Here is a 25,029-nt window from a genome sequence, read left to right as displayed (position 1 = left end):
GTTGTTTCCAAATTCCAAGTGGCCACTGATGGCTTGGATTTCTGGGAGTTTCAGACTAAGATATTTGGATGCCACCAAGTTAGGGAAGGCTAAAGTTTTGTTATGAGCAATTTGATTGTAGAACAAACTACTTTGAGATGCCTTCATTGGACAGATACTTGGCAAGATGACCGTAGTTGAATTTTGCATTGTGGTTTATGCATTGGGTAGCAGGTGAACTTTGGTGAATTCTGAAGTCTTCTCCACCCCCCTAATGATAAATTACATGATGTAATGGTCTGTGAGAATGTCCTTGAGAGACAGCAGGAGGAGGAGGAGGAGGAGGAGGAGGAGGAGGAGACGGCGGCTAGGCAACAGTCAGATAAGAGGCAGCTGAGCCCACAGAAGCAATGGGGGCATGGCAAACATCTCCAAAGGGACCCTCCCTAGTTTCTTGGACTGTAAAGGCGAGGGTGGGGGAGATATACTTTCCGACTTGCAAGCATCTGTTACTGCAACCTTACAATAAAGGCAGTGTTAGTACTCATGGCTGGTGCTTCTTGTCTGGACTACCTCAAAGGGCCAACACATGTCCTTGTGTCCTTTCATGCTTAAGAGAGCCTAACCTGTGTATGCACTCTTGAATTTTTTACAGTCAAAGCCCATGATTTCTGGGATTTATGGAAAGGAGGAACTAAAGGAAGGAAATTAGCACATTAGTGACTTAGCAATTGCTAGTACTTAATTCAGAAATGTAACAGACATGTTTCACTGAGCAGGGATAAATCATTTCAGGTCATAATCCTGATGTGCTCTTTTTTTGTTGTTGTTCTCATTTTTTTTTTTTTTTACAACAAAGACATGATGGAAGAAAAAGGATTGCCACCGGGGGAAAATCAATGGCATGCTGCACTTCATTCAGACAGCCAAAGCACACCAATGTTCCTTTTTTTTGGGTGAGAAAAGGAACAACTGCTCCCACAAATCAACTATTTCTTGCCTTCGTCGATGTACCGAACAAACAAGGCTACAAAGCAACAGCCCAGCAGGGCGATAGCAGAGGCAGAGACCACCACCACCACCACACTGCCCGCAGCACTGACCAGGAGACCCATGCCCACCCCAACAATGATTTGGGCCAGTTGGACCATGCAGGTCAGAGCAGCACAGTCGATGCCCTTTCCTCGGCTGGGGTCTGCCGCTTTGTCATTGTCCTGGCCCTGAAAGCAAACAGAGAAAGACATGAAGCCAAATGAAGCCAAACCATGATTCAGAGTATCCTGTGCTGAGTGAATCATTATCTATTCACTGGTGTCACACAGCCAAAGCACACCAGTGTTAAGACAGCTGGGCAAGATCAAGGAGCCAAATATTGCATAAATTCCAGTAACGGATACGTAGAAAGATGGAGTAGAAATATAAAATAAAGAAAAAGAAAGAGCGTATGGAAAATATGATAGTGGTTCACTCTCATTAAGGAAAAATGTTCAGGTATTAACAGATGCACTTGATTCACACTATTTTATTTATTTATTTATTTATTTATTTATTTATAAATTTATTCACTGCCCATCTCTCCCCTATTCACACTATGTTTTTCACATACTGTAAGAACTCTTACCTTAGTTTTGTTAACCTATGTGACAAGCAGAAGCAAACTGTTTTGCCCAGCAGAAGAAAAATAACTTATTCTGCCCTAAGTCAAGGGTTGCAATAGATTACCTCTGGCGTTCTTTCCAAGTCTATGATTGGCAGTCCAGACAAGAAGCACACCCAGAAGTCCTAGCTCTAACTTTATTGCAAGGTTAGATTAACAGAATCATCCAAGTCTGAAAGTACATCTCCCCCACCCTTGCCTTTACAGTCCAAGAAACTAGGGAGGGTCCCTTCTGAGATGCTTGCCACACCCCATTCCTACTGTGGGCTCAGCTGCCTCTTATCTGACCATTGCCAGGTCTTCAGCTCTTCCTCCCATCTCCCAAGGTCATTCCCACATACCATTACAATGATTCTATTCTGTTTAGGAATTTCGTGAGGATGCTGATATTAGAGATCATGGAAAGAAAAATTGTCTTGATGTAAAATTAAGTAATTTGTTTTTTAAAAACCTAGATTAGATTGTTTTACAATGCTGAAAATACAGACAATTTTGATAACATTAATAACCCCATTGTTTAAAAGTGCTGAGTTTTCTTGATTGGATATCATATACAACTTCATCTAAAAGCATATAAAACCAGGCCCTGAAGACCTGGTTCTGCCGTCTCGCCTGGGGCAGGAAAGTGAATAACCATTCTTGGGGGTGGCTCGCACCCTAAAGTCCCTCCCACCAGCCTGGATTTTATACCTTTCTTGGATTCTATTTATTTACTGTATTTTATAATAACTGTTTTTATGAGATTTTAATGTTTATATTTCGTGCTTGATTTTATTGTAAACCGCCCAGAGTCCCTCTTTTGGGGGAGCTGGGCGGTGGCTAAATTTGATTAATAAATAAATAAATAAATAAATATTAGAGACAAGGTTGAAATATTTTGGGATGAAAAGATCTGTTTTCCTTTTGATTTTTTCTTTTGGGAATAGCTTAGGAAGAGCACTTGAAGTAAGACTTTCTCATGTAAATCTTTTAAGAAAGTGTCTCAAAGAATTGTTGGAAAGGTTTTCAAAATGTCTTTTGGTTTTTACAGTTTCATGAATGTGGTTTTGTACAATCATGCCCTAAATGTCATACCATATTTAATTATTATGTACTGACATTTTGAAGTAACTTAGTTTTTATAAAAACTTTTTTTTTTCACATACAAAAAACCTGGGAAATGAAAAGTTAGTTATACTTTGCATTTTTTTCCATAAGAAAATGTATATTGCCTCATTAACAAATAATGGAGCACTAAACCAGGGTTTCTCAGCCAGGGTTCCATGGCACCCTAGGGTTCTACGAGAGATCACTAGGGAGATCACAATTTATTTAAAAGATTATTTCAAATTTGGGCAATTTCACATCAAAGAGGTAAGTTTCATTCTCTATTTTTGTTTAGAAACACTGTTAATGCATATCTACAGGCCTCCACGTGAAACAAATAGAATAATTTTGTAACGTCCGGCCTATATTTGAGCCTGAAAGTGCAGGGGTTCCTTGAGGCCTGAAAAATATTTCAGGGTTTCCTCCAGGGTCAAAAGGTTGAGAAAGGCTGATCTAAGCCAATGGGGGCATGAACATTTCTCCTGCAATAACATTTCTCCAGATCTTTGGATGTATCTATTACTCAACAGATGATATGGAATCAAATTTTATATTGGCTGTTTGGGGCCTTTTTCAATTGTTTTTTATTGTTACTATTGTACTTTATGTATGTTTTTATAATTCTACATCCAATACTAGTAAACAATATTGTATAGTATAATTTGCAGCCCATTACACTGTTACTTGACCTTGTTGCTACCTTGCTTTTTTTCAGGTTAAGTGTGTTCCCTTCTTTTTTGTCAAATCCCATCCTGTCAACATGTTTCTTCAAGCCAGAACCATCCCTGAGATTAATTTTAAACAGAAATTGCACCTTACAATTTTTCCTTGGAGCTCAGACCCACTGAATGCAGGGGGAATTCTGAGCAAAGATGCAAGGAATGGAGCTGTTACAGTTTTATCCATTGCTGAGTAAAGTTCACTCAAAATCAGTGAGAGATTTCCAGCGAATGTGCACAGGACCATAACCAAAAGCTTATAAAATCAGACGGTTATTAATCTACAGAATTGTTTTTTGTTTCTCAGAACCTCCTTAAAATGGATGTTTTAAATTCTTATTTTTACCTGGGGAAAAACCAAGCAATCAAATGGGCAGATATCAAAGTTCACAAATAACTCTGCAATTTTCCCCCTGGATTATTTAATATCTGTGGCACTTGACTGAAGTCTTTCAAGTAAGTTACAGCTCCTATTTAAAATAGATAAAATTTCTCTGATTGCCATGTTGAGATGCGAGACAATTTAAAATAGAAATGAATTTGTTAAAATAGGCTTAGCATATTTAAAAAAGAGAGAATCTCTACTCTATCCCTCCAAAACCTAAACACACACACACACAATATTGGTTCTGATCATGTCCAGTTTGTATATTCAACATACCCACAATAGCCAAGTTCACTCTGAGGCATAGAACCTCACTGGATGACTTTGGGGCAGGCACTATTTCTCAGTCCATCTCAACCCAAAGGATTGTTCTTATGAGAAAAAAATGAGAGGAAGGACTGCTATACAGGTAATCCTCGCTTAACGACCACAATTGGGGCTGGAATTTTGGTTGCTAAGCAAATCTGACCCGATTTTATGACCTTTTTTGTGGCAGTCATTAAGCGAATCACCATGGGCACTAAGTAATCCACATGGTCATTAAGCAAATAATGTGGTTCCCCATTGATTTTGCTTGCCAGAATCCACGTGAGAAGATCAAAAATGATGATCACGTGACCACAGGATGCTGCGATGGTCATAAATGCGAACCGGTTGTCAAGTGCCCAAATTGTGATCATATGACTGCAGAGATGCTGTGATGGTCGTAAGTGTGAGGACTGGTTGCAAGTAGTTTTTTTTCAGTACTGTTGTAAGTCTGGACCATCACTAAATGAATGGTTGTTAAGCAAAGCTACCTGTATACTTCTTTTTGAGATGCTGAAGAAAAGGCAAGATATAAATCTAATGAATAAGATTAAGAATTTAAAAATTAAGTGAAACTAAGATCTTGAAGATTAAAATACAATCAAAACCAGAGACTTTTCTTTTAGGATTAATGGATTAACAGTTAGAACTTGATTGGGACTTCGTTCTTATATATAAGATAGAAAGATAAAATTTTATTGTCATTTCACTATACACCAAAGTGTACATTAAAATGAAATTTTGTTGCATTGGCTCAAGCAATAAAATGATAATACCATACCAGGTATGGTATGGTCTGGTATATATGGTAACAGCAGTGAGGCTTTTATATGCCCAAAGGTGGAAAAGATTTGATACTATCAGTAATGGAAGAATGGATGATAAAGTTGATAGAATTGGCTGAGATGGTAAAACTGACAGCTTTGATTAGAAAAAAGACATGGAGTCATTTTACTTGGGAACCCCTTTTGGACTTTTTGTGTGAGACACAAAATAATGAAATCATGATTTATGGATCTGATGATTAGATATAATAATGGACAATAGAAATAATGAAAGCTATGTTGTAAACTTAGAGAAAGAGTTTATGTCAATGTATACATAAGCCAGTTAGGTTTAGTGGTTAAGGTCCTGGGCTAGAAACCAGGAGACTGAGAGTTCTAGTCCCGCCTTAGGCCTGAAAGCCAGCCGGGCGACCTTGGGCCAGTCACTCTCTCTCAGCCCAACTCACCTCTCAGGGTTGCTGTTGTGGGGAAAATAGGAGGAGGAAGGAGTATTAGGTATGTTCACTGCCTTGAGTTATTTATAAAAAAAATAAAGGTGGGATAGAAAATAAAATAAAATGAATGAATGAATAAATAAATAAATAGTTAAATCTGTTGCAAAGACATTTAGGAGTCATTATTTTTCTGTATTTTCTTTTTTCTATATTTGCACTTTTGACTTTATTCTTTTTTTCTTTCTCCACTCTGTTTCTCTATTTTACTTTCTATTCTAATTATCATTCTTTGCTAGTTTTTATCTGTTTATCCTGAAAATCTAAGTTTAATAAAAAAAAATAATAAAGTGAAACTCTGGCTCTCAAAAGACTGCTCACCCTTACAAGCTCTATGGTTAACATACTCTTGGCCAGAACAATATTTGACACAATGGCATCAGAAAAGCAGTCAATTGCATTTGGGTTCAACCATTTTAGCCACACCAGTGTCCTTGAAATCTTGCAGTCTCGTGAGAATGAGGTATCCACACCTTATTGTGCTCCCATCAGAGAGGTTGAGAACATGTTCAGTCCCAGAATCTATGAACATGTTGCATTCTCTACTTATCCTGACTTGCTTTCAAAACACCTGAAGATCTTATTCAAGAATGTTAATGAAATGTAAATGAAATTAAGCATCCATCTGAAGATACGCTCCATCCTGTTCTGTGCCTTATCTTGCAATAATGACATGGAAGTTGAGAACAAGGTGCAAACACATTACAGTATTACATAAATGTGGGGAAGAAATTGGAGACAGTTTGATATTTAGCTCCATGTATTATTTAAGATCCAAAGCAGCCCCTTTTGAAATGGCATTTACCAGCATTGCTTTGCAAGAGGTGTCTCTACCTTGATTTGATCAGACTATCTACAGTATGTGCAAAATGGAAGCAAAGACAATAGAGTGGATTATTGGTGCCCTCCTAATAAGGTCAGGGCCAGGCAAGAGTCCAACCTCATTGATTCCTGGCCTGGGACTCTAAACAATATCTAAAACTGGATTCAAGAGCAGTCAGCTGGTATCTTTACTTCATTGTTACTCCCCACTTCCTCCACTAAAAGATGATATGTATGCAGGATTTCACAGCCAATGATAAGAAAACAGCCCTTCATTTCAACTCACCAATTCCTCCTCATGATAATTAGCAACAAGGTTGAATGGTATAGTGTACAATGTACTGGACATGACACCAAACAGGGAGCACAAAGCCAGAGTAGGATGAACCTTGGGAAAGAGCCCAATAAATCCAGTGCCTAGTCCAAAAAGCAGGTAACCAACAAAATAGAGTCCTTTTAATCCTAGGTAAGGTAGAAGCGCTCTCTGCAAATCTGATGGAAGAACAAGATTGGGAAAAGAAGTTAAACTGGCAGCCATTTTTATCTCTGCTGAATATTAATAAAAAGCTTCTGTTGTTCCCTTTTTTGTTAATAACAGTTCCTTTTTTTAGAAGAGATTTTCTTATCATTTTATTGGACAATGTTTTAGATCGGTGTTTCTCAGTCTTGGCAATTTTAAAATGTGTGGACTTCAGCTCTCAGAATTCCCAGGTTAGTTGCCAAGGTTGAGGAACACTATTTTAGATTACTTCGTTATTTCGTTCAGGGTGTACAAACTAGGTTGTCCCATTTAAAAATGAACCGGATTATTTCTTTCACCTCTGGGGAAGATTTCCTTGTAGTCTTTGGTTTCTTTGGAGTTTTGCTGTACTCCGTATACTGGACTAGACTGAACTTTCCTCAGTCAGTTTCAACCTTCCTTTTTGTATTTATACCTATAGTAAGAACTAAAGAAAGCCTGAAGGTCCACAAGGAAAATCTGCTTCTGAAACTAGGAATGTATACACACATCAGCATGTAATTATTTATTTTTTATTTATTAATCACAGTAGGCTGAAAAATTCTGGGCAGCATACACATTAAACATGTCCCAAAAATGTTTATAAGGTGAAATATACACAAAAAAGGAGGATTTTTGTTTAACAAAAAAAATTGCAAAACAGCATGGAAAAAAGGAACAAGTTTCAGCTTCAAAATGTTTTAATGATGCAAGGCACATCTGATTTTTCTACCCCTGTTAGATGTTTCCAGGCGTACACGGAAATCCCATATCTAGTTTTTGAAGTTCTGCTTCAAGCTGCAGGCAAGGAAGAGCTTTGTTCCCAGAGCTTTGGAATCATTTTGGCAGCCAGGCCCAGATAATCTTGCTATCAATATCTCACTGTGTAAGTTCTTCTTGGTGAGGTTGCCACAGAGAACGCAAATGCTACCTACAGCAGAAAAGTAGCTGCTGTAGTTTTTGGGGGGTGGGGGGGGGCTTATCTAGTGAATCCAGCTATTGCTCCACAGTGGATTGACAGTCAGCAGGAAAACTAGGCCCAGCCAGGGAAACATGGCCCCTTAGCCAATCATGTTGGTGGTGGGCAGCTCTCTGGCCAAAGAAAAGGGAGGTGGGTATCACATTCAGCTATTTTTCTCAGTCCATCAAAGCATCAAATTCTGGCTGGTAGGAGGTTGTCAGCAGGATCAGGGCACTCTTACTGGGGCACTCACCAGACAAGCCAGCATATTTGGAGCCTTGCTTTATCCTTGTAACTGGGATAAAAAGATACTGATTTACCTAAAGATCTGCCAGATACACACATACATATATCCCTGAGTTAATGAGTGTGAAATGCATTGAATGTTCAAAAGCCGTATCTACTTAGCCCTGTATATTTATCTCTTATCTTCATGAATTTGAGCAAGAATCAAGTTTATTAATGGTACTCACAGGAATAGACTGAAGAAGAAATGGCATTGATGCACAGTCCCCAACATCCAATCTCTACACCCCTTTCATAGGTCAGATAAGCAGTGGAGTTATGAGGGGCATAAGGATCACCATCAAACACAATCTGCAGTGCATCAAACAGACAGGAGTAAGAAGGGGTTGTGACATGGAACCTGTACACCTCATTTCTAAAGAAAGTAGAAACGCCAAAGACCAGGATTTGATATACTGATCTAGAAAAGACAGACAATTTGCAATGCACAGCGATGAAAATATCAGCACAATATATCTACAGTAGTTTACTGCTGGCATCAACTAGCCTTATGATGCCTTACAATGTGGCCAGTCCCCAAGTGACTAGCTGCTCAGTGCAGAGCGCATGTCATGACTGCACATCAGAATGGAGTAAATGGAGTCACTGCCTGCATGAGTTGATGGCATTTGTTACAATGCTGCCATGTTCTCCAAAAAGGCCTTTCAGTAGTCCAAATGGGTTGCTCTACCAACAACAAATCTTGGCAAATTTGTCTGAAGCAGGACTGTTGACTCCCAGATAAATGTTTCATAGCTGACTGGGGAACTTCTCATTTTGAATAAAAGAAGTGTGGTCAACTGAGTTTATGGAAACTGGAACTCCTCTGAAGAAGCCCACAATGACTCGGCCTGATTAGCTTTCAGGATAGATCATAAGTTTATTTATATATCTATTTTCTCATTGCAAGAGAAAATCTAAGAGAGAAATCTTGTGCAGACGTGGAATTCATTCCATTAAAATCAGCACAACATTCTTCTGAGTAAATATGCATAGGATTAAAACATGTCTGTGTTCATTTGAAGTTAATAGTTTTAGTTGTTTGTAGATAACTACTGTCTGCTAGGTGGCAGCCTCTAACCTGCCTTGGTTGATCACAACAAGCTAAACAGCATTGACTGGTTCCTACTTAGAATGGAGATCCCTAGAAAATTCCAGAGCTGTAAGCCAGACTAGAAAGTTGAATAAACATCCCAGAAGAAGATAATTGCAAACTACTTCCATATTTTCCCCAAGCAAATTACATGAATGTATCCATGAAGTCACCAGGAGTCAAGCTTGACTCAAAGGAGATGTTATCTTTACTGATGGAAAGCAGAGAATAGGGCAAATTGTACATTTTCAGTCCATCTCTCAGCTTTATTCTAAACATTTAAGCAGAACTAAATGTGCTTGGGAACTCCAGGGAATCATCATTATAAATACTGACATTTCATATTTTGGAGACTATGGAAGATAAAAAAGCAATGGTTTTCAAATAGAATGCAAAATGAAATCTCCACCTACCCAACCTAGTCAGATCTATATAGAAAGCCCAAAGGCATCTATTTCTCTGGGATCTCTCATTGGACTATTTGAGATGTTAATGAATAATTCTGAGTATTACCAACAAAGACAGAAATATCTTCTGTAAATGAAAAGCCATGGCCTGTCCCTAGGATGATTCATTCAGGAAAATGGAGGCTGGGGAGACATTTGTTCTGCTATAGATTGGTATTTCTCAACCTTGGCAACTTTAAGATGTGAGGACTTCAACTCCCACAGCCTGTCCCTAGGATGATTCATTCAGGAAAACGGAGGCTGGGGAGACATTTGTTCTACTATAGATTGGTATTTCTCAACCTTGGCAACTTTAAGATGTGAGGACTTCAACTCCCAGAATTCCCCTTGCTGGCTGGGGAATTCTGGGAGTTGAAGTCCTCACATCTTAAAGTTGCCAAGGTTAAGAAACACTGCTGTAGAAACTTCAGCTGGATTCCTGCACTGAGCACAAGGTTGGCTTAGTGGCCTATCAAGAGCCTTCTAGCTCCACAATTCTTTGAATTTTTTTACCTGTCCCATAAAATCGGTGAAGAAAAGCATGTTGGAAAGGAAAGCTGTCCACCCTATCAGGTGACTCAAACATAGGTAGAGGTAGTGGGATGGCATGCTTAGAAGGGCTTTTAGGAGAGTCTTAATGGTTATCTGCCTCTGAACCTGGAAGGGAAAAAAAAATGAACAAGCCTCATAAACTTCTGGACAATCAATGGTCAAAGATCCTCCATGTTATCTTATTTTATGTCTGTTGAAATATACAAAATAAATACGTGGTTTCAAATGCCAAGCCAACTGCCACTGTTCAACCTATTTTGGGCAGGACCAATGTTGTATGTTGTGACTATGGAGCAATTACTCAGAGCCAGATTTACACCATTTCTGGTGTAAATGTTAGGCCTGTCTTCCTTCCTTCCTTTCTCCCTTCCTTTCTCCAAAGTTTTAATGAATATGCTTTCCTTAATGTTGCTTTCTATTGTTTTAATGTATTAAAATGTATCATTTTGATGTATTTAATGTAATGGGGTGGACACTTTCCATGAGATGGGAGACTGAAGGATCTCCATTTCAATAATTAAAATAAAATAAATTGTAAACTTAAGAAGGACTGTTACCTGAATGTCTGCTTTTATGGTGAGTTTCTGCTGCCGAGGTGAAATCTGTGTTTCGTTGTATTCCGTGTTACACTGTTCATTCTTGACACTCCCTATGGCACCATATCGGTCAGGCTTAGAGGTTTTCACCAGGACTTTAGATTCTGCACTGATGTGGGCCAGAGACGTTTCCGGGATGCTGCACAAATGCACAGCAAGACACAGCAGGAGCACAAGGGCAGCAAAGAAGAAGATCACGTGGAATTCTGACCCCAAGTATTTCCCCAAAATGGTTGTTCCCCAGTCAATGGCCCCTGTGAGGTATCCAAGAGCTCCTCCAAGACCTAAAAAAGAAAAAAAAATGCTATTCATATTAACCTAGACAGTGTAAGTTTATTTAATGCTAAAATGTCAGATTATTGCCACAGCCAAGTCCGTTTAGCAAATTTTTGTGTGGAGTTTATTGCTGTTTCTTGTCTATTTCATCATCTAGCATTCAAACTTTATTATATGCTTGATAGATAGATAGATGATAGATAGATAGATATAGTTAATCGGCCAACAAGTCTGTGTTGAAAGTTAGCAACCACATAGATAGATTTTCTCCATATAATTTTTTTTATTATATGCAATAACAACACATGAAAACATGCATCTAGCAAAACTAAATTTTGTGAGGTTTCTATAGGTCTTGCGGGCAGGTAAGCTGAAATCTCTCTTATCATTTATGTCACTGTCACTAGGGATCAGCACAGCTGGAGGACACAGTGGGGTGAGTCTGGGGCGAGTGTGGGCGCAGACAAGCGAAGCCCTTGCAGCATTATAACCAGAGACAACCAAATCTACTGAGACAGGCCATTTCTCCGTTTAGCCAAATACGGCCAACCCTGTTTAGCACAGATCTAACAAGGTCTAAAGCAGAGGCTAAGTCCCTTAGTAGGTGCTTTTTAAAACAGGGGTGTTGTAACTAAGCCTACAGACTTCTGCTTACAGATGTCTGCGAAGCTAGATTTGGTTTGTTAAATTTATATTCTGCTTTTCATCTAGGCCAGTGTTTCTCAACCTTGGCAACTTTAATATGTGAGAACTTCCAGAATTCCCTAGCCAGCCAGGGGAACTCTGGGAGTTCTGGAAATTCTGGGAGTTCCCCAGCTGGCTGGAGAATTCTGGGAGTTGAAGTCCACACATCTTAAAGTTGCCAAGGTTGAGAAACACTGGCCTAGAAGGTAGAGAGGGCGGGTGCTGTACAACCTCCTCCAACTTTATTCCCACAGCAAGAGCATTAACGACGACTTCCTGTTCAACCCAGCAACTGGGGATACTGTTTGGGAGCCCATGTGTGAATGCAATCCATAGTCTGGTGAAGGTGGGGTGGGTTGCTTTTCTCAGTATTGACACTCAAATTCTGGGAAAGTACAGTCGGCTTCTGGGAAATCTGTAGATAGAGTGAAGGGCAATGATAATTTATTTTAAATCCTGGAACTGGGAGAAGCATAGCACAGGCATCTCTCTCCCTTTCTGGATACAGGTTTTTATGCATGTCTTGTATATAGGTAAGTTTTCGATCATTAGGACCTTACTGATAGAAGATCTTACATATATCAAACTTGCATACAAATATATTTTATATTTGGTATTACTATATTAGAAACATTTGCACTTTTATTATGGCGTTCTTACTCGTCCTTTCTAACAGGCCTTGGTAGATAGCTGTGCCCATAGAAACAAGATAAGGTGTACCTTCCAAGGACAGCTTCTCCAGAGGAAAGGGGTTGTTTAACAACCGTCAAGGGGCCCTAGCAAGGATGGAAGGAAGTTCCTTATATGGAGCGATGTTAAGATGGCGGGAAGGAAGGAAGTTCCTAATATGGAATGATGCTAAGGTGGAGTATGGGTAACAGATAGGGGTGGTATTCTAAAGGAGGAGTTGAAGGGAATGTGTATAATGTGCTGTGAGGAGGGGGTCCTGAGTGATCGCCCACCTAACAGCTTGCTGTGGTTGCTTTTGCTCTTGGGGGAAGAATAAAGAACTTAATTTCATGCAACTGCCTGTTTCTTCGATCCCAGCTCAGAAGCGAACCTGATAAGGAAATTAGAAAAAAAATGTAACATTCCAAACAAAGGAGAAGAAATCATAAAAACAATGAGGGAGGGAACGTTCACAATACTTACTGAGATCTAGGCACTTAACAATCGTCTTGAGTGGGAGCAGGAAGACTTAAAAAATATATACTTGTAATTAGATCAACCTCAATCTTCGTTGAGCTCCAGGTGAGAAACATAATCTCTTTAGTGGTAGGGGAAAAGATCCCAGTAATGCTGAGGATGCATTCGAATAGCAATGGAAAAGCAGGGAGGGAAATTCAAGGGTGGAGGAGCAAAGAGGAAAATATGGAGGTAGGGTTGTCCTTTTCTAAAATCCAAGGTGGCTGTGAATGAAACAAGAGGCTTTTCTTTTTAAAGCTACAGTGACATAAAAGTAACAACATCAATAGAGAAAAGATATAGGAATATCAATAGAAGAGAATATATGTAGCTCAGGTTTGAACTGTGAAGTCCTTAGTGCTCTCTGAGCTTGGCTGTTCGCTTGCAGACGTTTCATTACCCAACTAGGGAACATCATCAGTGCTAATTATGGCAGTGCAAACCCCACACTCACTCGCACTGATGATGTTATCTAGTCGGGTAATGAAATGTCTACAAGCACACAACCCAGCTCAGAGAGCACCAAGGACTCCATATAGGAATATAAAATTTTTGCAACACTTCCTAGCCCAAGACATAGGAAGATAAATATTGTCCCAGGACCAAAATATTACCAAACGTATGTCTTGCATGGGTTAAGTGGGTGTATGTGTTTAGAGTTTTTAAAGGGTTTTTAATTACTGTGCAACTAAGTGTTTTATTTATTTATTTATTTATTTATCTATCAATCATATTGTAAGTCCCTGCAGTTTTCTTGGCAAGGTTTTTTCAGAAGTGGTTTGCCATTGCCTTCTTCCCAGGGCTGAGGGAGGGACTGGTTCAAGGTCACCCAGCTGGCTTTGTGCCTAAGGCAGGGCCAAAACCTCCAGTCCTTAACCACTACACCACACTGCCTCTCATGCTTTATATACCGTAAAAGCAATCTAACAGATAGCAACTGGCACCAAGTTTATGGCTGAGGGTGGATTTTTGAACCTGCAACTCTGTAGTCCTAGTCCAGCATTCTAAGCAGTACACTACAGTGGCTCAGCCCCCAATCCATTTTGATTCCCTGCCATGACTGGAAACTGCCATCTGGGCAGAAATCTTAACTGATGGGTATTGGCCCAGGACTGATGTCCCTTGCAGTACCAAGGAAGTAAATTGGCCAATTGCATTACAGAGTTTGATTTATATTGCTAATCTGAGTCATACTGTAGTGGGTTGGTTTGAAACCTGGAGTGATAGTAGGTAGGTATGACAGCATTTTCTCTGGGATTGAAAAATGAATTTCAATAACCTTGCCTAAAATGAAAATATATTCTTACATCCCAATAGGCAGGCAGCTTTAGGAAACAAGAACTACAATATGCTCGTAATTATTCAAGCACCATTCAGGGAATGAATCCATCATTATTAACATCATATGATTCAAGCTTGTTTCATCAGAAGTCATAAATATACTTGCTATCATTGCATTTTTGTTTGAGCGAGCAAACATTTTGTAGTTTGCCAGAAAGGTCAAATTCATATAATGTGATTTTGAAATCATTCTTGAGTATTGGGTGGCCCCTGGGGCAGCAACATGGGTTAATTTGTTCTTTGTTTCAGACTGATGAATCTGGCATCTTTTCAGACCATATAGTGTTCTTTTCCATCTCATAAGACAATGAAAGGGAAATGTATGGATTTCTAGAAGTTCTCGAGCTACATCTCCCAGAATCCCAGTACTGTGGGGAATCATTGTTCAATCACATGTAAAAGGTTATATCTATGTCAGCATCACTCAGGGTTAGTCTGAAATGATTGATCTTAGAACACACAATCTGCTCTGTTGGAAGAGGGAAAGACTCTCATTGAGAATGGAGAGGACAGAGAGGGGATGAAAAAATACTCTTTATTTATTTATTTAATTTACTTTCTATCCCACCTTTTATTATTTTTATAAACAACTCAAGGCGGTGAACATACCTAATACTCTTTCCTCCTCCTATTTTCCCCACAACAACCCTGTGAGGTGAGTTGGGCTGAGAGATAGCGACTGGCCCAAGATGACCCAGCTGGCTTTCAGGCCTAAGGCGGGACTAGAACTCACAGTCTCCTGGTCTCTAGCCCATTGCCTTAACCACTAGACCAAACTGGCTTTTAATGGTTCATTTGGCCATGCTTGGAGAAGTGCTTCCAGCACTGAATTCACTAATAGCTGCCCAGGCCAAGATGTATGTGAAGAAAGTCCCTGCCTATTTCAGAAAGGGTTGTTCCCCATGATAGCCTTAATCCACTTGTCTCTTGTGGGTGGAAATGAAGAGGTTTAAGAGATTGCAGTCCAGACTTTGTTTAACTCTGGAAATGATACTGGCCAGGTGTTCTGAGAAATAGCATTTACCATGACATCCAATTGGTGGATTCTCCTGCAATACTTCTCTAACCTGGGCCAAAAAAGCAAGTACCAATTGTGGGTCTTTGAGGCCATGTGGTTTCCATTGATGGGACTTTTGTGGGAGCCTCCCTCTATTGGCTCCCTCTTGTACCTGAGACCTTCCTGTCTGGCCCATCTGCCTTTAGAAGAGTTGGTGAGAGAAGTCACCATAGTTCTATCATTCTTCCAGTCAGTGACCTAGAAGTTCCACTGCTCTATCTGTTTCAAGTCCAGCCTTTTATCCCAATGAAACAAAGGAAAAAAGAAACAAACATAGGCTTGTTATTGCAAAGGTCCACCACTAAGCACAGAAAAAAAAAAGCAGAGGTTCATGGTCCATTGTGGCAAATCCCTTCAGAAGGTGACAGGCAGCCTAGGATGAAATGGCCACACAGGGCAGCAGCACGTGACCAGAGGTGACCCCAGTGCGCAGGCAATAGCCAATTGGAGAAAAGGTGTTTACCTATTTTTATTCATTTATTTTCTATCCCACTTTTATTATTTTTATAAATAACTCAAGGTGGTGAACATACCTAATACTCCTTCCTCCTCCTATTTTCCCCACAACAGCAACCCTGTGAGGTGAGTTGGGCTGAGAGAGAGTGACTGGCCCAAAGTCACCCAGCCGGCTTTCAGGCCTAAGGCGGGACTAGAACTCTCAGTCTCCTGGTTTTTAGCCCAGCACCTTAACCACTAGACCAAACTGGCTCTCTATAATGGCTCTGTCTCATTTCAACTATAATGAAATGAAGTGCAGCAGGCAGACCACATAATATCCCTTGGGCCAACAGAAGTTGGAAAGCACTACTTTTGATGCTTCAGCAAAGGATCATTACCTTGTTGTGGTGCTGGAGCTTGAGCACCTCAATGATGCCATGAGCTAAACCGTGAAGGGCCACCCAAGACGGGAAGGTCATGACAGAGAGGTCAGACTAAATGCGATCCCTGGGGAAGGTAATGGCAACCCACCCCAGTATTCTTGCCGTGAAAACTAAATGGATCAGTACAACCAGAGATATGTCGGTATACCATCGGAAGATGAGACCCCCAGGTCGGAAGATGGTCAAAATGCTACTGGGGAGGAACAGAGGATGAACTCAACTAGCCCCAGATGTGATGATGCAGCTAGCTCAAAGCCGAAAGGACGGCTAGCGGCCGACGGTGCTGGTGGTGAACGGCAAATCCGATGTTCTAAGGATCAACACGCCATTGGAACCTGGAATGTAAGATCTATGAGCCAGGGCAAATTGGATGTGGTTATTGGTGAGATGTCAAGATTAAAGATAGACATTCTGGGCGTCAGTGAACTGAAATGGACTGGAATGGGCCACTTCACATCAAATGACCACCAGATCTACTACTGTGGAAAAGAGGACCACAGACGAAATGGAGTAGCCTTCATAATTAATAGTAAAGTGGCTAAAGCAGTGCTTGGATACAACCCCAAAAATGACAGAATGATCTCAATTTGAATTCAGGGCAAGCCATCTAACATCACAGTGATCCAAATATACGCCCCAACCACAAATGCTGAAGAAGCTGAGGTAGAGCAGTTCTATGAGGATCTGCAGCACCTACTGGACAACACGCCTAAAAGAGATGTTATTTTCATCACAGGAGACTGGAATGCTAAGGTGGGCAGTCAAATGACACCTGGAATTACAGGTAAGTATGGCCTGGGAGAACAAAATGAAGCAGGACATAGGCTGATAGAATTTTGCCAAGATAATTCACTCTGCATAACAAACACTCTCTTCCAACAACCTAAGAGACGGCTTTATACATGGACTTCACCAGATGGACAACACCGAAATCAGATTGATTACATCCTTTGCAGCCAAAGGTGGCGGACATCTATACAGTCGGTAAAAACAAGGCCTGGAGCTGACTGTAGTTCAGATCATGAACTTCTTCTTGCACAATTTAGGATCAGACTAAAGAGATTAGGGAAGACCCACAGATCAGCTAGATATGAGCTCACTAATATTCCTAAGGAATATGCAGTGGAGGTGAAGAATAGATTTAAGGGACTGGACTTAGTAGATAGGATCCAAGAAGAACTCTGGACAGAAGTTGGCAGCATTGTTCAGGAGGCGGCAACAAAATACATCCCAAAGAAAGAGAAAACCAAGAAGGCAAAATGGCTGTCTGCTGAGACACTAGAAGTAGCCCAAGAAAGAAGGAAAGCAAAAGGCAACAGTGATAGGGGGAGATATGCCCAATTAAATGCAAAATTCCAGAGGTTAGCCAGAAGAGATAAGGAATTATTTTTAAACAAGCAATGCACGGAAGTGGAAGAAGACAATAGAATAGGAAGGACAAGAGACCTCTTCCAGAAAATTAGAAACATCGGAGGTAAATTCCAGGCAAAAATGGGTATCATCAAAAACAAAGATGGCAAGGACCTAACAGAAGAAGAAGAGATCAAGAAAAGGTGGCAAGAATATACAGAAGACCTGTATAGGAAGGATAACAATATCGGGGATAGCTTTGATGGTGTGGTCAGTGAGCTAGAGCCAGACATCCTGAAGAGTGAGGTTGAATGGGCCTTAAGAAGCATTGCTAATAACAAGGCAGCAGGAGACGACGGCATCCCAGCTGAACTGTACAAAATCGTGCAAGATGATGCTGTCAAGGTAACGCATGCTATATGCCAGCAAATTTGGAAAACACAAGAATGGCCATCAGATTGGAAAAAATCAACTTATATCCCCATACCAAAAAAGGGAAACACTAAAGAATGTTCAAACTATCGAACAGTGGCACTCATTTCACATGCCAGTAAGGTAATGCTCAAGATCCTGCAAGGTAGATTTCAGCAGTTCATGGAGCGAGAATTGCCAGATGTACAAGCTGGGTTTGGAAAAGGCAGAGGAACTAGAGACCAAATTGCCAATATCCGCTGGATAATGGAAAAAGCCAGGGAGTTTCAGAAAAACATCTATTTCTGTTTTCTTGACTATTCTAAAGCCTTTGACTGTGTGGACCATAACAAATTGTGGCAAGTTCGTAGTGGTATGGGGATACCAAGTCATCTTGTCTGCCTCCTGAAGAATCTGTATAACGACCAAGTAGCAACAGTAAGAACAGACCACGGAACAACGGACTGGTTTAAGATTGGGAAAGGAGTACGGCAGGGCTGTATACTCTCACCCTACCTATTCAACTTGTATGCAGAACACATCATGCGACAAGCTGGGCTTGAGGAATCCAAGGCTGGAGTTAAAATCTCTGGAAGAAACATTAACAATCTCAGATATGCAGATAATACCACTTTGATGGTTGAAAGTGAAGAGGAACTGAGGAGCCTTATGATGAAGGTGAAAGAAGAAAGTGCAAAAGCTGATTTGCAGCTAAACCTCAAAAAAACCAAGATTATGGCAACCAGCTTGATTGATAACTGGCAAATAGAGGGAGAAAATGTAGAAGCAGTGAAAGACTTTGTATTCCTAGGTGCAAAGATTACTGCAGATGCTGACTGCAGTCAGGAAATCAGAAGACGCTTAATCCTTGGGAGAAGAGCAATGACCAATCTCGATAAAATAGTTAAGAGCAGAGACATCACACTGACAACAAAGGTCCGCATAGTTAAAGCAATGGTGTTCCCCGTAGTAACATATGGCTGCGAGAGCTGGACCATAAGGAAGGCTGAGCGAAGGAAGATCGATGCTTTTGAACTGTGGTGTTGGAGGAAAATTCTGAGAGTGCCTTGGACTGCAAGAAGATCAAACCAGTCCATCCTCCAGGAAATAAAGCCAGACTGCTCACTGGAGGGAATGATATTAAAGGCAAAACTGAAATACTTTGGCCACATAATGAGAAGACAGGACACCCTGGAGAAGATGCTGATGCTAGGGAGAGTGGAAGGCAAAAGGAAGAGGGGCCGACCAAGGACAAGATGGATGGATGATATTCTAGAGGTGACGGACTTGTCCCTGGGGGAGCTGGGGGTGTTAACAACCAACAGGAAGCTCTGGCGTGGGCTGGTCCATGAAGTCACGAAGAGTCGGAAGCGACTAAACGAATAAACAACAACTTTTGATGCAAAGCAAGAAAATATGGGCAGGAGTGGCCTTCACGTTGAAGATGATATGCGTTCTTGTCCTTGAGAAACAGTGAGTGGACTGTTCTTGTGCTGGGGCAAATAGTTATAGATGAGCCCCCAAACAAAGAAGGCCAAAGAGTGACACACTATTTAAAAAGGACTTTGTTAAACTGGAGCAAGTCTAGAGAAGAGCTACCAAGGCAGTTAAAGGACTGGAAACCAAGTCCTGTTAGGAACGGTTAAAAGACATAGGTATGTTTAGGTTGCAGAAGAGAAGAGGACAAAGAAATGCTTTATATGACACAACTATATCTCAGAAACATAGTTCAGAGATCCTAAAGGGAAGGGACTAAATGTAGCAGGGCAACCAATGGGCGGTCCAGTTGCTGGCTGAGCGGAGAGTAAGGTGGGAAGAAAGGTGATGTCTGAGTAAGAGTTGGATTTTAAGGAAAAGATACACAAACTCATAGACACACTTCGACCAGGTTCACACGTTTGCACTGAATTACAAGGTAGTTTGTTGGCAAATTGTGTGAATCCAGCCACTGTGGCTTGTAAACCATGGGTTTAGGGCTTAGCATGATTTGTAAACCCACTTTTAAATTAGAAAAACATGATTAAATGAAAGGCAGTTTAGCATGATGTACAAACCAGGTCTGTAGATAACAGATGTGATAGAAAGAACTCAATTCTAATCTATTGTATTGTTCTATGGGGGCTATTTTGGAGTTGCTTTAGGGTCAATAGAATAGAAGGAAATCAATTAAACAAAACCAGCAAAAAAGTTACCCCAAGTTGATAACTCTTTTGTCTGAGGAGTGGTAACAATAGGAATTTGAATGGTATGCTTTTAAAAACAGACTCAAATAACGTGCCTTCCCAAAATTCAAGAACACCAGATTAGGAAACACTGATACAAGTGTGTGTGTGTTTAAAAAGTTGTATTGGAGATAATAATAGCAATGCACATAAAAAAACAAATGGCGCTTCAATCACATTGTTGGAGTTGCCATCTTGACTTTTTGACCACTCCCTGTGGACACTCCTACTTCTAAGAAAGACTTAGCAGCATCAAGCTAGACTTGGTTGACCTCAAAAGTTAAGAAAGATTAGATCCAAAACTGGATGGGAGACCACTCAAAAATATTAGGGCTGTAGAGTGGACAGGGAAGTAAAAAGAAAATCCTAGAAGAAAGCTATAGCAAACGACTTCTATATTGTTGTCAAGAAAACAATGGTTTCTTGTCATTATAAGTTGAGCCTGGTTTACAGGAGACTTTACTTTTACTGAGGTTTAAATACATAGCACAGTCCTCATCTCCTTGACTCCTACTGAGTTCTGTGAAGTTTATTGCCCTAGGACCACAACTTTAATTTTAAAAACCAATGGAAAACCTTCAGTGTTGAATATTTTCTGTTATAGTAAACCAAGGGAGAGAAGGCCATCCAGATGATTCTTAAAAGACCTCAAAAAAACACTACCCCTAGGATATTTCAGACATAGAAAGAATTGTGAGATTGGTATTCAGTGTTCATTTTGGAAGAGTTTGTTTTTTTGCTTCCACCAGCTCCAGGGATCACAAGATTACTTTTCTAAACAATGCTTGCAAGTGATGCTCTATATCAGATGACCAGCGCAATCCCGGACCTTAACATGGGAAGGAAAAAGCAGTGACCAACTTCCGCATTTCCAGAGGAGTAAAGAAGAGTGTCTATTTTCTTGGGTTTACCTGTCAGAAGTGCATGAAAATGGAGCCCCTTCTGCTTGTCCTGATGAGTGCAGACGTCAAATAAATATGCCTTAATGGGACCATCAATAAAATCAGCAGCAAAATCAAACAGCACGACTCCAAGCATGGTAATAATTATAGCCCACATCTTCCAAGTGCCTCGATCAGCAACCAGAACTGTCAGAGAAAACATCTGGCGTGTTGATAGTTATTTCTTATATCAACTTTCCCCAACTGGCTGAGGTTCAGTTGACCCAATGGGGGAAGTACTTTTGCAACATACAGTATAAATGCTTTTTTTTTTTAATCTGTTCAATTGTGTCTGATTCTCAGAGACTGCCTGGACAAGTCCCTGCAATTTTCTTGGCAAGGTTTTTCAGAAGTGGTTTCCCATTGTCTGCTTCTTAGGGCTGAGAGAGACTGACTGGCCCAAGGTCACCCAGCTGGCTTTGTGCCTCAGGCAGGATAGAACTCATGGTCTTCCAGTTTTTAGCCTGGTGCCTTAACCACTACACCAAACTGACTCACATAAATGCTTTTAAGTGCATGTAATTCAGCTGGCAGAGAGGACACCAGGACATCATATGGGGCATTTTTCAAAATAGTTTTGAGACACTGAAATTGCTTGAAATTGCCTCAGATGGATGGTCATTCCATTAGTTCAACTTCTGTTTACTGGCCCATTACTTACTTGCACACCAGGAGAAATCACTCTCTGTAATATTGGATAGCACATCCATGTGTAAGTCCAGCTAGGACACTCCATCTTTGTCTTCTCTAGTAAAGTCAAGGACTCACTCAGGTGCAGCTTTTGATGCCCTGGTGTGCTGTCCCTCCCTGGTTTTTTACATCCTGCTCCCTCCCCACTTTGGAGCAGCACATCTGGATGGAGAAGAAGAGCAGAGGAAAAATTCTGCCCAAAGAAAATTGGGCAAAGAAAAAACAGCTACTTTTGCTCTACGGGGAAATTTGAAAGCTATAGTCTTAATCTCTGGGTTATCTTTGTTAAAAGATAGTTGATTTATGAGATAAGCCAAAACAAATCAAAAAGATTACTTCAACACATTCTATAAAAAGGCATAAGCTTTTGTATTGTAAGCGACAGCTTGCAAAAGGTTATGTCCTTTAATAAAATATGTTAGGCGGAAAAGGTTGTACCAGACACCTTATGATTTTTGGATAGATCTAGTAAACATCAGATCACTTTAGTTACTAGAAATCCACTTCACTTCATTGTTGGAATTCCATTTTATTTCAAATGTTTTTTCAAGTTTAATTCCCCATTTAAACAGCAAAGCAGGAATATCTTTAATAATAATAATATATTAATATATTATTAAACAACATCTGCCTATCCCAGGTCCTTGGGAAGGACTCGATAGGTGGACAAAAATGCCAAATCCAGTCTAAACATCTGGCTGACTTTGCAACCAACCATAATATATTAAACGTATGCTGAACTTCACAAGATCGTTATTATCATTTGAAAATTGAAAATGACATACTTTGAAGGGGGTGTTCCTAATCTTGATGATATAAAACAATTGTGTTGGTTCCCACACTTCTCCTTCAAGCAGACCAATATACTGCCATCAAACTCTTTTTGGGGACTACCATGTAAGTCATGTACCATGACAGAGTGAATCTCCCATGTTGACTACAGTAGGGCCAAATTAAAGGAAAATCTAGAGAAAAAATTGAAAAGTTTTTAAATGGCCAATCTCACAAAATCCTGAGCCCAAATGCTAGAATGGGCAGTCTTGAAAGATTTCAGCCATTATTAATATACTCTTATTTTACATCTACAGCTCAAAGATACAGTATTCCCATCGATCAGAGATTGAGAACTACAGGTCAACAATACAGTCAATAGGCTTTCTATTGTACCTGCCTCCCCCACTGTAATTCCTAAACTGATCTAGTTTACCAGGATGTTGCAAGTATTATTTAACAAACTTGCAACGCTCTGTGCCCTTAAGTAATGAAACAATCTGGCTGTTACGTTGTTAATTTTTTTCCTGCTAATAGCAAGCCTATTAAGCAACCTGTATAATCCACCTTTGAGGCTTGAATTAAACAATGGGAATGAGATGAACCCTAACCCCAACCCTTTAGATTTAACCCCTTTTCTTTGTTCTGGAAGCTCTTGCGACAAAGAGTCAGTCACATTTATCTACACATCTATTAAAGATACATTCAGAATGCTAACAGTATTCCTGCCAAGCTAGTTTCAGATTTAAATCTGGCCCTTTCTGGCCTCAGATTGAACTTGATTTCTTTCTTGTTTTTATTTGCAAAGTCTATTTTGTTAAGCCCCGACAACTGATCTATTGCAGATACCCAACTAATATATGCAGCCACTTAAGAATGTTCACATCCCCCAATCTCTCCCTTCCACACCCAGCTTGGCTTTCCTGGCTCAGCAACAGTTCTGTACTCACCTGAGATGACTGCATCTCCATTGAGGTACAAGGCCATCCCCAGGAGCATCAGAATGCCAAAGGTCAAGATAAAAGGCCTTCGCTTGCCCCACCCAGAAGTGCAGTGGTCGCTGGCTGAACCCACCACCGGCTGCAGCAGAAAACCTAGGATGGGGCTGATGAGCCATACAAAGCTATAAAGGCTTTTGGGGAGTCCCACAGTGAGCAACACAGGAGTGACAAAGGCAGCTTCAACAGCATAGCAGAACTCCCGGCCAAACATAATCATGCTGTGCATGACCAACTGTCCTGTTCTCTTCTTGGAAGGCTCCACTGGCTCAGAGGGATCTCCCTCAGCTAAGGACTCCAACATGGTTTCTTTTTTTCTACTGATGGGTTCTACTCCGGCAATGCCTGAACTGCAAGACTGCAAGAGCTTGGCTATTTTCCTGCTTGGTTAGAGCCATTGGGCTGGTATCTAGGAGGCTGTTTCATCAGGCATAAATCTGAGGTCAGGGTGGAGCAAAGAAAAGAGCCAGAGGGGCGTGCATATTTCCCATAGCTCTGGAATCACAAGTTACAGAGAGGGGGAGTGGAAGGGGAAATGCGCCTGGGTCTCTAAAAGAAGATTAGCACCATTAGAGCTCCCGGCTGGAAAGCTCCCAGCTCTTTATCATTGGAGGATTATGTCCAAGATGGGGAAAGAAAGGGAAAAGAGGGGGAAAAAATGAGTATCACATGTCTATAATCTTCACATAGTAAAGTTTCAAAGTCATTATGAAGGCATGTTTATTTTTATGCCATAGACTAGATTAATAGGCTATTTCTTCTTACACAATAAGCAGCCAGGATGTTAATGTATCTGTCAATGCTATTAACAGGAAAAGAAAAAATCTCTTCTACTCCTCTATTTCACTTAATAAAGAAAGTGCCAAGCAACTTTCCTGGAAGGGGGGTGGGGGGGACATAGCATGAGATCTACTAGTCTTCCAGTGGGCAGACAGTCCTGTTTTAATGCTCAGGTTTTGCTTCCTTGTGTAGCAGTGGTCTATGAATGTTTGAGATGCTTTCCCTGGATGGAGAGGAAGAGAAAGCTCCATTCAGTTTACAGTTATATTAAATCTGTTTGGACCAATGACACTCCAAGCCTACGTGGTTTATTCTTGTTTAACCATCACAAGGAATTGAAAATAAGTGGTATATAAATCATAGAAGCAACAAGAACTCTGGGTAGAAACTTTATTTAAAATATGAAGACCAAAATCCAAGGCTGGATTAGAACTGGACATGAATCTGAATGATCTACCAAGTATTTATCGTGGACTTGGGCCAAATCTCCATCATAGAACCTCAGTGTCTCACCTGAAACCTCAGCTTCTCAACTGAGTACCAAATTACTCTATAACGGTTATGAGGATCAATACAAGGGCCGCAAGATGCTTTGCAGATTAAGACTGCAACTCTGTGCACAAATGCTTGGGAGAATGTCTCTCAGTATTTGAAAAAAATGCCTGCTCAAATTAGAGCCAGGGTTGCCCAGAATTGAAGTGCAGGCTTGGAGGCTGATTGTTAGCTACTGTCTGCATATTTTTTTCCAACAGGTTTACTGTCTTTAGTTTTTGTAGACAA

At 40.5% G+C, this 25,029-nt stretch overlaps 1 protein-coding gene across 1 annotated transcript; it reads right to left on the bottom strand.

Annotated features, from left to right (window-relative positions):
- Window positions 1-955: 955 nt before the first annotated feature.
- SLC45A2 (solute carrier family 45 member 2) lies at window positions 956-23,857 on the bottom strand (the record flags this gene model as incomplete). Its single annotated transcript, XM_063295769.1, has 7 exons — window positions 956-1,199; window positions 6,517-6,722; window positions 8,164-8,287; window positions 10,028-10,171; window positions 10,624-10,946; window positions 20,981-21,157; window positions 23,422-23,857. Coding segments are annotated over 7 exons (1,641 nt in total), but the record flags the coding sequence as incomplete, so codon positions are not given.
- Window positions 23,858-25,029: the final 1,172 nt, after the last annotated feature.

The sequence above is a fragment of the Candoia aspera genome, chromosome 2 (genome assembly GCF_035149785.1).
Source record: "Candoia aspera isolate rCanAsp1 chromosome 2, rCanAsp1.hap2, whole genome shotgun sequence".
In the NCBI taxonomy this organism is placed as follows: Eukaryota; Metazoa; Chordata; class Lepidosauria; order Squamata; family Boidae; genus Candoia; species Candoia aspera.
This window is presented reverse-complemented; position numbering and strand designations above follow the sequence as displayed.